The sequence below is a fragment of the Malurus melanocephalus genome, unplaced genomic scaffold (assembly GCF_030028575.1).
Source record: "Malurus melanocephalus ecotype Western Australia unplaced genomic scaffold, MMel_1.1 scaffold_886, whole genome shotgun sequence".
In the NCBI taxonomy this organism is placed as follows: domain Eukaryota; kingdom Metazoa; phylum Chordata; class Aves; order Passeriformes; family Maluridae; genus Malurus; species Malurus melanocephalus.
The window spans coordinates 23,797-38,413 of NW_026624118.1; the positions used below are offsets into that span (position 1 = coordinate 23,797).

The 14,617-nt window shown below is 52.6% G+C and overlaps 1 protein-coding gene across 2 annotated transcripts in view; it reads right to left on the bottom strand.

The window, feature by feature from the left end:
• Window positions 1-8,375, bottom strand: part of LOC130585425 (keratin, type I cytoskeletal 14) — a 14,282-nt gene extending 5,907 nt beyond the window's left edge. The window contains exons 1-8 of one of the 2 annotated variants that reach the window (XM_057385909.1): window positions 7,808-8,375; window positions 6,562-6,644; window positions 5,893-6,049; window positions 5,230-5,391; window positions 5,017-5,142; window positions 4,698-4,918; window positions 4,223-4,254; window positions 3,598-3,882 (exon numbers count right to left, since the gene is read on the bottom strand). In XM_057385909.1, the coding sequence (XP_057241892.1) occupies window positions 3,785-3,882; window positions 4,223-4,254; window positions 4,698-4,918; window positions 5,017-5,142; window positions 5,230-5,391; window positions 5,893-6,049; window positions 6,562-6,644; window positions 7,808-8,305 (1,377 nt within the window). In that variant the 5' untranslated portion in view covers window positions 8,306-8,375 and the 3' untranslated portion in view covers window positions 3,598-3,784. Of the gene's footprint in view, window positions 1-3,597; window positions 3,883-4,222; window positions 4,255-4,697; window positions 4,919-5,016; window positions 5,143-5,229; window positions 5,392-5,892; window positions 6,050-6,561; window positions 6,645-7,807 lie in introns of those variants that run through there. The other variant, XM_057385908.1, reaches the window with a different exon arrangement.
• Window positions 8,376-14,617: the final 6,242 nt, after the last annotated feature.

Here is a 14,617-nt window from a genome sequence, read left to right on the forward strand (position 1 = left end):
ACTGTGCAGATCCCACCAATCCCCTGTGCCTGGCTCATTGTGCAGGTCCCACTGATCCCCTGAGTCTGGCTCACTGTGCAGATCCCACCAATCCCACTGTTCTGGCTCACTGTGCAGGGCGTGGAGGGGAGGGGATCGCTCATGTGCGCACACGGTGGATTGTTGGGCTGTCTCCACAGACAGGCCCCAACAGCCCCTTCCCAACAGCCAAGTTCTTCCTCAGATCGTTTGCCAAAGGAGGGGGGAAAGGATATGGAAKGGAGAACAAAGGTACATTGCTGGGRAGCTCAAAGGGCMCAGCTCCCTCCCCTCCATCTGCAGAAAGCTGGAGAYGGTACAGGAGTGGGATGTGTCCTTGGAATATTACAAGAAACAATTCCCCATTTTCCCATTTGCCACTGGTGAACGCAGACAAATCCATACAAGCTGTGGAGATCTGGAGGGTGAGAATCTCCACCCTGTTAGCTCTGGCCGTTTCTGTCTCCTGGAGCAGCGTGTTGGTGTCGTGTGAGCTCCGGGCACAGGGCCAGGGGACGCCCACTCGCTGCTCATCCTCACCAGGTGCGGATGGAAAAGCGCGGGGGCGGCCGGGAATGCAGGAATGTGCTTCGTCCCCATCTTCATTTCCTCACCTTTGCCCAGGCAATGYCGTGGTTTGTCCTCTCTGATTGCAGCAGTGGTGTGGGGAAGGTGGAATGYCAGAGACAAAACGGGTGCAGAGCCCCTGTGTGAGTGCAAAGCCTCAGAGGTGTGTGGTGTCACACTCTTACACCATCACCCCATCACTGTGTGTGTCACAGGTGACTCACGGCTCTTCCTGTACAGGGGATCACCTTWTCTTTCATCTTTTGTTTGCCATTGGACTGCTACTTTTAAAGGATTTTTTTTAAAATCCTTCTCTCCTTGCTTTAGTGGATACAGACTTTCATGACTGCATTTCTTCTCATTTTATGAAATGGGATCACATTGCTTACATCCCCTGTCGCCTTCTTATCMATTTCTGAATCCAATTCCAAACCACTTTCCTGCCCTGTGAAACYCCTCAGGCCTGTGCTTCACCTTYCCTCTTTTCCTACCARTGAACTACTCTCCTGGACAATATTTTTCTSCCTTTCTAGGGATAGTCCATGCTGTTTCACTTGTGCCTGCTCCTTCTCTCTGCTAGGAACCAAATATCTTGCCCCTCTGTACCAAATCCTTCCTCAAAGCCTTCATTTTCTCCTTAGCTTTTATTTGGGGGTCCATTTTTAACCTGTGTTTAACCTGTTTTTAACCTGTGTGTTTAAGATCTTTTATTCACACATACACACATCACAAAAATACACATTGCCCGGAATATCTGTGATACTTTGATAATGCCATAGGGCASCAATTAAAATCATGAGTGTTAATTAAGACTTAAAACTACTCGAGGACRTTATTTCCATGACCTCCCATTGAATACAACCACAAGGACTGTGTGTTGTTTCTATCAYACCCTTTGAAGTAAAAGGCTGAGTRTTAAACCAGATGCTGCCTCTATTCATGAACACGTGCACAGTGTGAGCCCATTTTTAATATATTTCAAAATCAGAATTCCAGTTCTRCAGCAGAGCAGTAACTTCATGGTAGCACGATGGTGTTTAAAAATACAATTTGGTCTTATTTCAGGAGGAAAATGGAGGGGAAGTCTTGGCTCCAAAATTGTATTAACAGACCCAGAGACTACCTGGATAAAACCACTTCCCTCTTTTTACAAGTTTATAAAGTTTGCCCTGGAATCACATTATCATAGAAAAGTTCCCTAAAATGAGCTGAAAACCACACAATAATATCCGTTTCTAAAGTGGTCTTTTCTGTCAGAGGAACTCAGTGTTGCCTGATAAACCATCTTTTTGGACTCAATTTTCACTTTCTGAGACTTGCCTCAAACTGCCGCTGCATGAGCCACCCCTGCAGCTCCCTCCTCGGCRGGTTTCCTAAGGTCAGGGCTAATTATTAATGCTGGAGGCACTGACATCTATTTTCCACATTTCCCTCACACTGTGCAGCAGCGGGAGTAATTAAAGCAGGGGATTTCATTAACCAAGTGTTATTTGTTGTTTCTATAGGAACACAGGTGTGCCCAGACTTTTACAGGAGGGAAATATAAAGCAAAGGTGAATTCCAGCAAGGCACCTCAGCATCCCTGCACTGGGTGCAGCCAGAGGGGCACAGCCATGGCCAGAGGTGTTGGTGGTCCCTGCACCACCCACGGGGACAATGGGGTCCCCAAGAGGTGACATGGGAAGCCCTGTGGCCATGCAGGCTTTGTCCTGTCCCTTTTCAGGCATTTTGAGTGATTTAACCCCGCCTTTTCCAGCCCTGGGACATGAATTCCYCCCAGGTTGCTCTGGGCTCCCTCCYCAAGGCTGTGGRAGCGGAGGGAGCACASCCTGCAGTACSAAATCTGGGGTATTGGGAATTGTGCCTCTATTGACCTGTGGATGCTCCATGAGGACATGCAGAGGCTGTTCTACTGACCCCAGTGATGAGCTCACTGATCTTTACCAATTAAACTCAAACCAGAACCGTGTCACCCCATGTTGGTGGATGCTGGGGGTGCTGATGCCCCATGAGGGTCACAGGTTCTGTTCTGACACAGCCCACGGCACTGGGCAGAGCTGGGACACCTCTAAACCACAGAGCCCTGCCAACCTGGCTGTGGGGCAGATGATGCACTGCAGGCATCATTCCAGTGCTTGGGGAAAAACAAACAATTCTCTCTTATCTCCTCTTAAATTCCAGRCAGATTTTCTGGAGAAGGGTCATAAAGCTGTGCGGCCCAGCTCTGCTCTCACTCTCACTTAGCTTTGAATCGTCTCATTGATTTAGAAGCTGGATTTGTGAGGTAATAAATGTATCAGAAAGCAGCCAAGAATGTGTCTGAACTGGCTTTCCAGGAATGCTGGGCCAGCTGACGGCAGTGAGAACTGCTGTGTCAGGAGCAGCCACCGGCAGCCGGGGAGTGTCACAAGAACTCCCAGAAGAATTTTAATCCTTTTGCTTGCACAGACTATATCCTCCTCTTCCCATCTCTGTTTTCCTCACCATTCAGTGGCGCCTTTGGAAGCAGGAACCAAGCTTAGCTCAGTTTACCTGYCTGGAGGGACAGAAGCCAATGGATCCCTGCCCTGCTGGCAGCTTCAGACCATTTCACCACAAAGCTCGGGATCCAGAATGGGGAACAGCTGCTGGGGCAGAGCTGGTGTGGCATTTGCAGAGTCCTGTCTGCATCACCTGAGCTTTATTCACTTGCTTGGCCTCGCTGGGTTAAAGTTTCAGCACTGCTGTCACTGGACATTGCAGCAGCTCTTTGCCCAACCTGAACCTCTCAGTGTCCAGCCTGAGGTGAAACRCAGCGATTCTCACAGGTTTCACCTCCTGTGGGATCAGTTCCTTTCTGGAGTCCTCCCACACCCTCTTCCCTGAAGCTGCCAGGTCTCAGGTGTTACAGAGGTGTCGCTGTGCTGGCCCCACCATCGGGGTACCAAGGATGGAGAATGTTGCTCCTCCCAGGAGCTTTGTCCTGCAGCTGCAGGAGCGGGACAGCCCGAGAGCAGCGAGACCAGACCCTGGTTTGCAGGACTGCAGAGAAGCTTTATTTGATTTCTCTGTGTGGCACAGAGCCGAGAGAACAGTGAGGGAGGGGAGCAAGGGGGTGATAGCGGGACAAGGTGCTTTTGATGATCCTGGTGGCAAGAGCACATCAGCTGGGATCTGCTTTGCTGTGCTGGGCGAGATTTGCAGCAGGACAGGCAGTGCCTCAGTGGGCAGCCTGGGTGATCTGCTCCCGGGAGGAGATCACCTTCCCATCCTGCACTTCCTCGAAGATGGTGCGGATCTGGCGGGTGGTGACTGGTCCTGCCATGGGGGAAGAGGGAACCGTTATTTCCACAGCAGCAAGGAGAAAGTGTCGTAAACATCTTCGTCTTAAAGATTTGTAATTACATCCACCACCTCAGAAACCCAAAATAGCACAACATTCCCCCTGGTGAATGGGACAGATTCAGTATGCTCAGCTAATTTCTGACACATCTTTTGATGTATCGTAAGAGTGGTTTATATCAATTCACATTTTGGAAATACAATCAAATAGTAACTTCGGTAGAAAAGCAAAAGGAGTCTGTGGTAAGAAGATGGGTGAGGGGTGTGAGAGCTGTGTATGATCAGAGATTCAGCTTCAGCCAAGACTTGTTCTTACCTTCTTTTGGTGCGACGTAGTGGGAAGACATGCTACAGGAGAAGAACAGGAAAAGGTGGTGAGAAACAGGAATAAAGTGAGTAATCTCTAAGACAAAATCATTATTTAAACCCTGCCTTTATTTCTTGTACCAATTATGATTAAGATGCTTCTGGGAATAGCCAGTGTGCCAGCTGAAGGAAGAAACTGGTAAGGATGGATGTGTGCCACGGAGATTCAGACACTCCCCATCCCAGCTGCAACCTGCTTCCTGCCCAGGATCACACAGACATGGGAGGATGGCAGGGGGAACCCAGGGATGCTGCAGGGCTGTGATGACCACTGGGTGCTGTGGACTAGTGGGACTGAATAGCRGGACCCTGTTGCATGTGATGGATCAGGGAACACGCTGAGAGGATCCTCAGGCAATGCAGGTGGCTCATTTATTATTTCCTTCGCAATCACCCATCTCCTCCCAGCAAAGCCCCTCACTCACTGGGCATCCTCGCCCTCCAGGAGCCGGCGGTACGTGGCGATCTCCTGCTCCAGGCGGCACTTGACGTCCAGCAGCACCTTGTACTCGTGGTTCTGGCGCTCCATGTCGCAGCGCAGCTCGGCCAGCTGCTCCTCCACGCCGGTGATCAGCATCTGCAGCTGGGCCAGCTGGGTGCCGTAACGCCCTTCGGTGTCGGCCAGGGTGCCCTCCAGCGCCGCTTTCTGCGGGATGGGGATGGGGACAGGGCCGGGCTCAGGGGGGCGGCCCAGATGGGCACAGCCCCRYRTCCCCYRCCCYRCYGTGAGCCCAGCCCYGGTACCGTGCTSAGCTGGGACTGCAGCTCGATCTCCAGGCTCTGGATGGAGCGCCGCAGCTCCGTGATCTCCGTCTTGCCGCTCTGCAGCTGCTCCGTGTTGATGGCCACCTCCCGGTTCAGCTCYTCCGTCTGCAGCGAGGCAAAGMCGTGCCCTCAGAGCCCCGGCAGCGGCCGCAGCCCCRGCCCCGTGCCCGCTGCTCGCCACCACCTCCTCACCTTGCTGAAGAACCACTGCTCGGCGTCCCTGCGGTTCTTCTCCGCCAGGCTCTCGTACTGCTCCCGCATCTCCGCCAGGATCTTGGTCAGGTCGATGCCAGGAGCAGCGTCCATCTCCACGCTGATCTCRCCACCCACCTGCCCGCGCAGGGCGTTCATTTCCTGGCACAAAAAAAGGGAAATGCATCTTCATGCAATCCAAGAACCATATATAATGTTCCTCTTGAGACAGAGTTTTTCAGGAAAGGGACAATCTGGGGGCTGATCAACAGGGAGCAAACTGGAGTCATTGCTCCATGAACATAAGCAAAATAATTCAAATTCTTGAGAAATCCCCACTGGAGTTAGTTCTCMAGAGAATGAAGCAGTGCCTGTAGCTGGTTCATTTCTGAGGGAGCAGACCTTCCCAGCCAGAAGCTTCCAGGGTTGTTAATAAACCTTTATCAGCCACAGTGGGTGTTACTGACGTGACAAGAGGTGTGTGGGAGTTGCACAGGCTCCAGGGAGGATGTGCTGCTGTCTGGAGTGAATCCCCTCTGCTGCCTCACCAGCCCTTCTCACCTGCCCCCATCAGTTCAGAACTCAACGCAGTCTTAAAAGCTGGACCAGAACTCAAATTTCAGGGCCCAGGGTGGCCTTTTTAGAGCCCGACTCTGTGCTCACCTCCTCATGGTTCTTCTTCAGATAAGCCARCTCCTCTTTCAGGTTCTCAATCTGCATCTCCAGGTCRGCTCTGGACAGGGTCAGCTCRTCCAGGACMCGGCGCAGSCCGTTGATGTCGGCCTCCACACTCAKGCGCAGAGCCTGCTCCGACTCAAACCTGGGCAATTGAAACACAATCAGCAAAGCTRCACCAGSTCCTGCCCAGCTGGRCACACAGCACCTGGCTTTGCTGTTTGCTGGCATTGTGGCACTCCTACATGGCACTGCTGACAGCCTTCTGATGGASAATGCTGAGGAAAGTGGGTGAAAACTGATAAAAAAGTGTCCACCTGAGTCYATAACATCACCCTGCTCCTGACACCACCAGGCCTTGGTACTGACCCTGGGGCTCWGTGGAGCTGCACACACACATTAAATACACACTGAGGCACAGGRGAGGCCGAGCCACAGATGAATAAGCAACAGGAATAAATTATTGGGTTTGGATGGAAGCAACACAATCCCTGGGTACTGTCAGACTGAGAAAACCATCTGCTTTGGAAATTGCACCCTCATTTTGAAGGCTTTGTTTCCACATTCCCTTTCTGGTGTTTGGATGGGATTTTCTCCTCATTTAATCAAATTACCCAGCACATTTTGCTCCATTTTTTTCCAGAAAATGTGGCTTACTTGGTCCTGAAGTCATCTGCTGTCAGCCTGGCATTGTCAATCTGCAGCAGGATGTTGGAATTGTCGACTGTGGCCACCAGCACCTGGGCAGTGAAAGAKGAAAAGTGTCAGGAATTCCTCCTGGTTGAGTGTTGGGACAGGAACATTTTTGGAGAAGTTTGGCATTTCCTTAGCAGAAGCATGTCTGCAATTGGGACAAGTGAGWTGCAGCTGAGCCTGACTGTGGGAAYGGGCTGGACCTCCCTTTCCAAAAATCCATCAAGTAAATGTTTCAAAAGGCAGAGTGAGGCCACTAAGATGTGTGAGATCTGATGGTGGCCTTTGTTCCTACCCTTCAGGGTGCTGATTGTGGAAAGGTCAGAGGGACCAGTGGGGTGTCTATGTTTGCACACCTTCTTCTGGGATGGATTTCATTTTTTGGCAGCAGAAATGGAGCAAAAGGCAGTGAGCAGGTGCCTACAGATTCTGATTTTCATATTACCAAAGCAGGAGCAAATAACCCACACTGGGAGGAGATTCAAGTCAGAATTCAGGAGAACTCTGTTAAGGAGAAGGGAGGAAAATGGACTCCTTGCATCCTCTGCAAGCATTCCTGCAGCTCCAGCTGTACACAGCTTCTAGAATTGCTGGGGGAAATTCATACATGGGAAGTAACAGAGAATAAGGTAAACTCGAGCATTTCCTCCAAAATGGTGTGCTGGGACTCAAATCAAATGGAGAGGAATCCCCCTGAGCTGCCTGGGCTGGTTTGCACCAATTCCAGCCCTGGGGCAGCAACTGCCAAAAGAGGCAAAAAACTCATTATTGGTCAGTTCCATCTTTTTATCATCTAAATCTCCTCAACAGGAGGAGCTGAAACAAGTTTGCAAATTCTTTGCCTGAATGTTTCCAAACATGACGTCATTTTTCCACAGTTTGCCCACAGCTGCAAATTTCCCCGCACCTTCATTTCAAACTCCCAAGAACACACAAGATCAGTGCAGACTTGTCTGTGTTCTTCATTTTTGCGTTACATCCTCTTACATCTGATCCTGCCGGTGAAAGCTGCCACTCTCCCCACTTAGGAGGATGCAACCAAGAGCTGACATTGAGACATCTCTGATTTCCAGCCAGGCACTCCACACATACCACTGGGACACTTTTTACGACATAATTAGTGCTGACTAATGACAGAGGTAACAGTCATAGTTTCTGCTTCCTCTCTGACACAYGACGATGTCCCACCRCGTTMATCCCAGCATCCTACCTTGTTCCTGAGCTCCTCGATGGTCCTGTAGTAGGGGCTGTAGTCACGGTCAGGGCCAGGTCCCTGCTTCTTGTACCACTCCCTGATCTTGACCTCCAGGTCGGTGTTGGCCTCCTCCAGGGCTCGCACCTTGTCCAGGTAGTTGGCCAGGCGGTCGTTGAGGTTCTGCATGGTCTCCTTCTCGCCCGCCATCAGGATGCCATCGCCGCCTCCAAAGCCRGCCCCAAAGCYGGCCCCAWARYYRGCCCCATAGTTGGCCCCATAGCTGCCCCCAAAGCCCCCTCCTGCGCTGCTGCAGTAGCTGCCCCCAAAGCCACTGCCGAGCCCCGAGACCACGCGGGAAGAGACGGAGTAGCTGCCAGAGCCCCCGTGGACGCTGGGGGCCCTGTAGCCTCCTCCCCCAACACGCACGGAGGAAAGCCTGCTGGAGCCTCCCCCCAGGCTCCCRAATCCCTTGAGGGAGGTGGAGGAGGAGTATTGCCTGACAGTGGTGCTCATGGTGGAGGCTGGAGGTGCAGAGAGAGGCGGTTCAGCAGCTCAGCAGCAGCAGTGAGTGCTCTCTCCCCTGCCTCGGGGCCCTTTATAGCCYGGCCAGGAGGCGTTGCCGGYGCTTTTCGACACCCCTGACAGCCAGAGCCAAATTCCACAATCATCATTTTCCTTTCCYTGATTTCACATCTTTTGTCACATCCCACCAGCAGCACTGTGGCTCACACGGGATCCTTTCCTTCCCAGCACCTGGCGTGATCCAGGTCCCTGCTCAGGGCTCGGTTTTGGCATTCCCAGAGTCTGTCCCAGCCCCACCCGCTGTATCCTCATGGAGCAACCCAGGTGAATATTCTGTCATCCGCCAAGTCACCCGCAAGTGTCATTGCAAAAATCTACAAATCTATTTATTTGCTTTTTTGAGGAGTGCAAAGTCAAGGAAAGCTGGTGACTTAAGAGCTCTGCACATCCATAATCTTTATATGGGCCAGCCCAAAGCCAGATGGAAACTTTCCCGTCAGGACCTCCATTGCAGGACAAGCACAGACCTGGTAGGATTTGTGTACTGATACAGGAATTGGCAGAAATCTTACATCTTAAAAGAGAAAGAACTCCAGCAATTTCTGCTAATGTACCAGTCTGGGCTGAATCTCCCTACAGAGACTGGAAAGTCCCTACTAGAGYGGGGTTTCAGTCAGTTTAAAGGGCAGATGAGTAATGTTTCCTAGTGGTACCTGCTTTATTTCATCACCCTTCCCAAATTCCACAGAAATAGCCTGTGTCTTCTAAAAAATGTGTAGCAGCTAAAAAATCCTGTGCCACAATTTCCCTCAACACCAAGACAGGTTTTAATGCTTAAACATTCTAAATCAGCKGAGAGGGACTGAAACTGCATCAGACACCCAGAGCCAGGGAACATTGCTTGCAATTCCTGATGGGAAGAGAAGGATCAATCCTTATCAATGGGAAGAGTGCGATCTGTCCTTATCAATGGGAAGAACAGGTTAAATCCTTATCAGTCGGAAGAGTATGATCAATCCTTATCAGCCCTTGTGCTATACGTTTTTTCCTACAGATCTGCAGCTGAAGACAGAAGTCACCAGCATCACCTCCATCAAAAGCTCTGATGGGAAAAGCCCAACACATCCAACACTGGGGCTGAGGACCCTGAAAGCACTGAGGGTTTGGCCAGGCCAGCACAAAGGGGACAGTGCTGGCCACACCTGTCCCARGCTACTGAGGGGATGAACAGAGTGATTACAGTAAAATAGGACAGGTATTAGTGTCGAAAAAACAAGCAGGAAATGAGAGAATGCACTGTTTTATTCTTTGTTGGGAAAAAAAGCCCTTCAGTGCCGTGACGCCAGCTCTTGCTGTGCACAGTGGAAAATCTCACACCCAGCCCATGGCTCCAGCCATGGCATTCTCAATAAGAGAAGTTGTTTTTTGCTTTTTGCAGAGGTGCCTTTGAGGTAGTGAAGGAGTTATAGGGATTAGGAACCCTTTTGTGTTTTSCCTCCCGTTGTGATCTCCTTCCTTCCCAGCCCCCTCCGGCTGTTTTCACATTATAATGCACTTAACTGATTTTGGAGGTGCTCAGATGTTCCCAGAGCCTCACCCTCGGTAATTCATGGTGCCTCCTGTCTTTCATGTTCCCCGAAGGACACAATAACAACAAGGGCTTTATCTGCCTCCTGTTAGATCTCAGGACTTCACAGCAGTCACRCTCCCTTTGGCAGCTCCGGGAATGTGGGGTGACTTTCTGGGCAGCTGCCAAGGAAACACCTTAACCAGAGAGAAACTCTGGATCCTCTCAGTYGAGGGCTCTGCTCTCTGGGCAGTGTTGTCTCACACCCATGGACTTCAGATTTGGATTTCTGACTCCCCGAGCTGCAAAATCTGGGATTTGGGATGCACATGTTCCACATCCCTCGGAGAGCTGGGGAAGGAGGTGACCTGGGCACAACCCAACGCTGGCAAATGGCAGAGTGAGCAGAGCTGAGCTTCCAGAACCATCCTGGGGAAACCTGGCAGGGCAAAGATCAGGTGTTCCTGGCCCTTTTCCCTCTGCAGYGGGGGGTATGGGATTACCCAACAGCCATCGTGTGAGACCTGTGCTGCAGAGCCATCCCGGGCCACCCCTGCTCCACGTTCTTCCACATGTGCTCACTTTGCTCCTGTCTGCTCCAGCAAACACCCTCCTGCTCCAGGCAATTCCCTGAGCCTCCCACATGGGCTAAAACCCATGCTGGGAGGTCTGACCCCSCTCAGGTCACATTTTAGGCCAAGTTACCAATCAGCCTGAAGGTAACACAAGACAAAGCCCTTCCACAGGCAGGGAACAGCTTATGGCTTTTGCTTCTGCATTATCACAACCTCAGCCCAGGTTTCAGTTCTTTTACTGTGTATGGCAGATTTCAAACAGACAATCTGGAGATTTTCCTGCAATGTCAGCTTTTCTTGGTGCTCTCCAACCAATGTTCTTGCTGGTCAGCTGCTGCCCTGGCCCCTGAGTGAGCTCCTGAACAATAATCCCACAGCAGCCCCGCTCTGACATGAGGAACCCTCAGCACAAAGTTCCCCTGCACTGGCTGTCAATGGGACATCAGGATACAGAACTGCTTCAGCTATTTTATGTTACCAGAAGAATTCAATCTCCCAGGCTCTCCTGAAGCACTCACCCACAACAAATTCCCTTGAGATAAAAAAAAATAAGAACACCTCATAATGTTTGGGAGATGGTATCAGAGTCTGTTCCAGCAAGAAGCACGCCAGAGATGCTATCTCTGCCTSGTGTGCTGCAGCAGGGAGGAAAGAACTGAGCTGCTGTGTTTGCACAGGAGGGGAGGTGAAATTACCCATTGGGGTGACCACGCTGCACACAGTGCCCAGAGTGGGGAGGGCTCACATGAATGGTCACGGTCAGTGTGTTGCATTTGCCTCAAACAATAACACCTAATTGTGCTTTTAATGTCCTGAATAAGAGCTAATTAGGAGTCATTGGGTTTCCCCTGTGGGTCAGCTTCTCCTGAGTGCCTTCCACAGAAATTCCCAGCTCAGAGGGAATTTGCTGAGGTTTGCAGTCCTGGGAAAGTTGTCTCCTACGTGTGAGGAATGGCAGGCACAGGCTCTACCCTCACTGACAGGTTTGATCTGTAARTCTGAACCACACAAAATAGGTAACAAATATATCAAGGTGTGGAGTGACATATGATGTCTTTGTTTCTATCTCAGCTGTCGATTCTTTACCATCTGCCAGGACATGTCCTGACGGCCCCCCACATTATGTGGAAAAAGCCATCCCAGATCCTATTACCATGAAAGGAAATTTTGTTTTGTGTGCAATGGAAACTCCCTCTGGGCAGTGCCGGCAGCCAGCGAGCCCGAGCTGTGGGGTGGGGGTGATGCTCACCCCATTTCATCCCCTCCTGTCCACCCTGAAAGACTTGAGATGGACAGCACAGCCCTGCCCGGCTGCTGCAGAGGGGAAGAGACAGCAATGGAAGCAGCTGGGCAAAGGGCAAGACAAGGGGAATGACTCMAAATTGTCCTTCTGCAGACTGCAAACTGTGAGCAGTGAATCCAGACCTTGCTGTGCCTTTGGGACCCTCCAGCTGCCCCATTGGCAGCCCCATATCAGGGCCATTCTAGGTTACTGATGAGCTCCCCTCCCCTCCTCTTCCCTCCCCTCCCCTCCCGGAATGTGGAACAGGGTGATTTTCCTCCATTTTGGCCAGGTCTCTAGATGTTTGCAGAACATCAGACAAGGTCCCAGCCCTATGTCACTGATGCTCCACGAGCCACATCCACCAGTGAGGGCCATGCTGGGGCACACAATGACTCCCCAGTAGAGACCCACTCTGCCTGTTTTGGCACAGYGTGTGCCAAGGAGATGCCCTCATGGTTCCCAGGGAGCCCCATCCGAGTGGCCAGGCAGTGTGGGGCAATGAGGATCTCACTGCTGCACCTCAGGGATCGTGGACCTGTCTGGTACAAGATTTCTGTCCATGATTGTTGAAGCCTTTCCCCCAGTCCCACTGCAGATTTTCATCCTCTTGCCCCCCCCGAGCGCTGTGACAGCCCCAGGTACTGCCAGCCCAGCCCAAGCTGAGCACRGCCTCTCTGCTGGCCCATCTCAGCAAGGCAGACACTGAACAAATTGTGATCACACCAATCCTGTCTCCAAGGGCTGGCTCAGCCCTTCCCTCTGCCTGGGGATGAGGGACCACTCCAGCAAGCTCAGCCCTGAGCAGCTTGGCTCCCTGTGGGCTGTCTCCAGTGACATCCATCCCAACCCACAGAGTCCAGTCCAGGCTCAGCACAGTGACCATGTGCAGAACCACATGGTCAGAACCAGATCTGGCATTCCCTGAGCCCAAAGGACAAACTGTTCCAACACTGTGGGAGCAAGGCTGTCCCTGTGAAACCCCCTGAGCTGCAGTCAGAAGTGTGACCAGAGCCACTCTGGTGGGTGGAAGAAGGACAGACGGACACACCTCAGGGCTTGTTTGACTCAGACAGAAAAATATTTTTATGTCTGAGTGGAGCCGATGTCCCAAGCCATCAGGGATTGCTTGAGCTCTGTCTCCACGGCCTTGGAGCTTCCTTTTGGAGTTTCCCACGTTCGTTTTTCAGCATCTGTCTTCCAGGTAGCAGCAGCTCTTGCRTTTTCTCATGTCTCATTCCTCGGTGTGGCAATAGGCTCACACACCCTGTCTGCTCATTCCTCTCCTCTCCCTGAGCACGGGGAGCCGGCAGGGAGTCACACGTAYGTTCTGCTGACTGTGGGCAACAAACAGCGGCTCCCACGTTCATCCTGCACCCACACCCGCTGCAGCTCCAGGGCAAGGTCTTCAGCCGGATGGGAATCCCGGCTTGGGACACCCGTGACGTTGGTGTGGGGTGAGGCAGGCACCAGCGCTGGCTTGGGGATGCCTGTGCTCACAGAAGGGAATCGCGATTTAATTCCCACTCTGGGGTGAGGCCAGTCACGCCAAAGGACCCCAGGGGGATGTGACAAACCTGCTGGTGGTGACAGGGACTCCACCAACCCTGTGACTTCTCCACAKGAGCCTCTGCTGGCATTTAGTGCCCTCCTGTATCCAGGCCTTGTGCTGGCCCCATAAGCAGAGCCTTCCCAGGAGCACAGCCCTGATGACAGGAGGATGGGCAGGAGCAACAGAAACAGCCCCCACAGGCTGTGATTTCCAGTGCTCCCTGTCCTCAGCGGGATCCCAGCTCTGGGCTCAGGCCCCTCTGGAACAGGGCTGTGGCCTGGGCCCTCAGGTAGGACATGCTGTGTGTTCTGGATCCCTCTCTTGCTCCTCAAATGCTGATGGCTGTGGCAGGTGTTGCCTGTGAGGCTGTGCCATGGCCTTGGTGCAGCAGGGGCTCGTCACTTTGTGCATGTGAGGGGACGATGGGCCGTGCTCCCAGGAGCCACCATGGCTGCAGGGAGGGGAAGGGACTGCCCAGCTCTTGCACCGGGGAGATGTACCCCAGAGCAGTCCCTGTAACTGGGCTGTGCTGTCACTTCCCACACCATGGAAATGACTTGGCTGCTCGTTAATCCCTGCTTGGCAGGSAGTTTTATGAAGTCATTAACAAGACTGAAACAGTCAGTGCCTACCAGAGGCCCCTGGCAATAAATCTGCCCCATCCCTCCCTGGMTCCCCCAAGGACCTGAGCCCCCCAYCCMSARCCCCRCTAAAGCCCCRMTCSGGATCCCATTCCCRCTCCTGCTCCCTCGCAGCACTCCTGGCCAAGGGCCACAGCTCCACCCCGCAGATCTAATGACACTAATGATTTTCTGAACACGAGCTGGGAGCACAGAGCCAAGGCCCATCAGCCGTGTCTGGCAGAAGGCGATGGCTTGCCTGGGCCTGGCACACGCTGGCCCCGCTCTCGCCYGGAGCGCGGCGGATTCTCCAATACGTAACAGTAATTACACGCCGCAGYTCTGTAATCTGCCTCGCCTCTGTTATTATTGTGTTAATCCAAACCCCTGGCTCAGCCCGGTGCTGCGGGACCAGCGGGTGCTTGGGATAAACTCCGTRCCCTGCTCAGTGCGTGGATGCGGTTCTGCACCACCAGGGCTGGGCTGAGACTCTGGGGCAGAACAGAGTGGTTGGAGCCCCAGTGGTGCCAATGGTCCCAGTGCTCCTCGAGCCCTAATGTCTCACAGGTCCTGGTGGCACCAGTGGTCCCAGAAGTTCCTGTGCCCCAGTGTCCCAGTGGTCCTGGTGTCCTGGTGGGACTGATGGTCACAATGGTCCCCGTGCCCTGGTGGCTCAGTAGTCGCAGTGTCCTGGTGGTGCTGGTGGT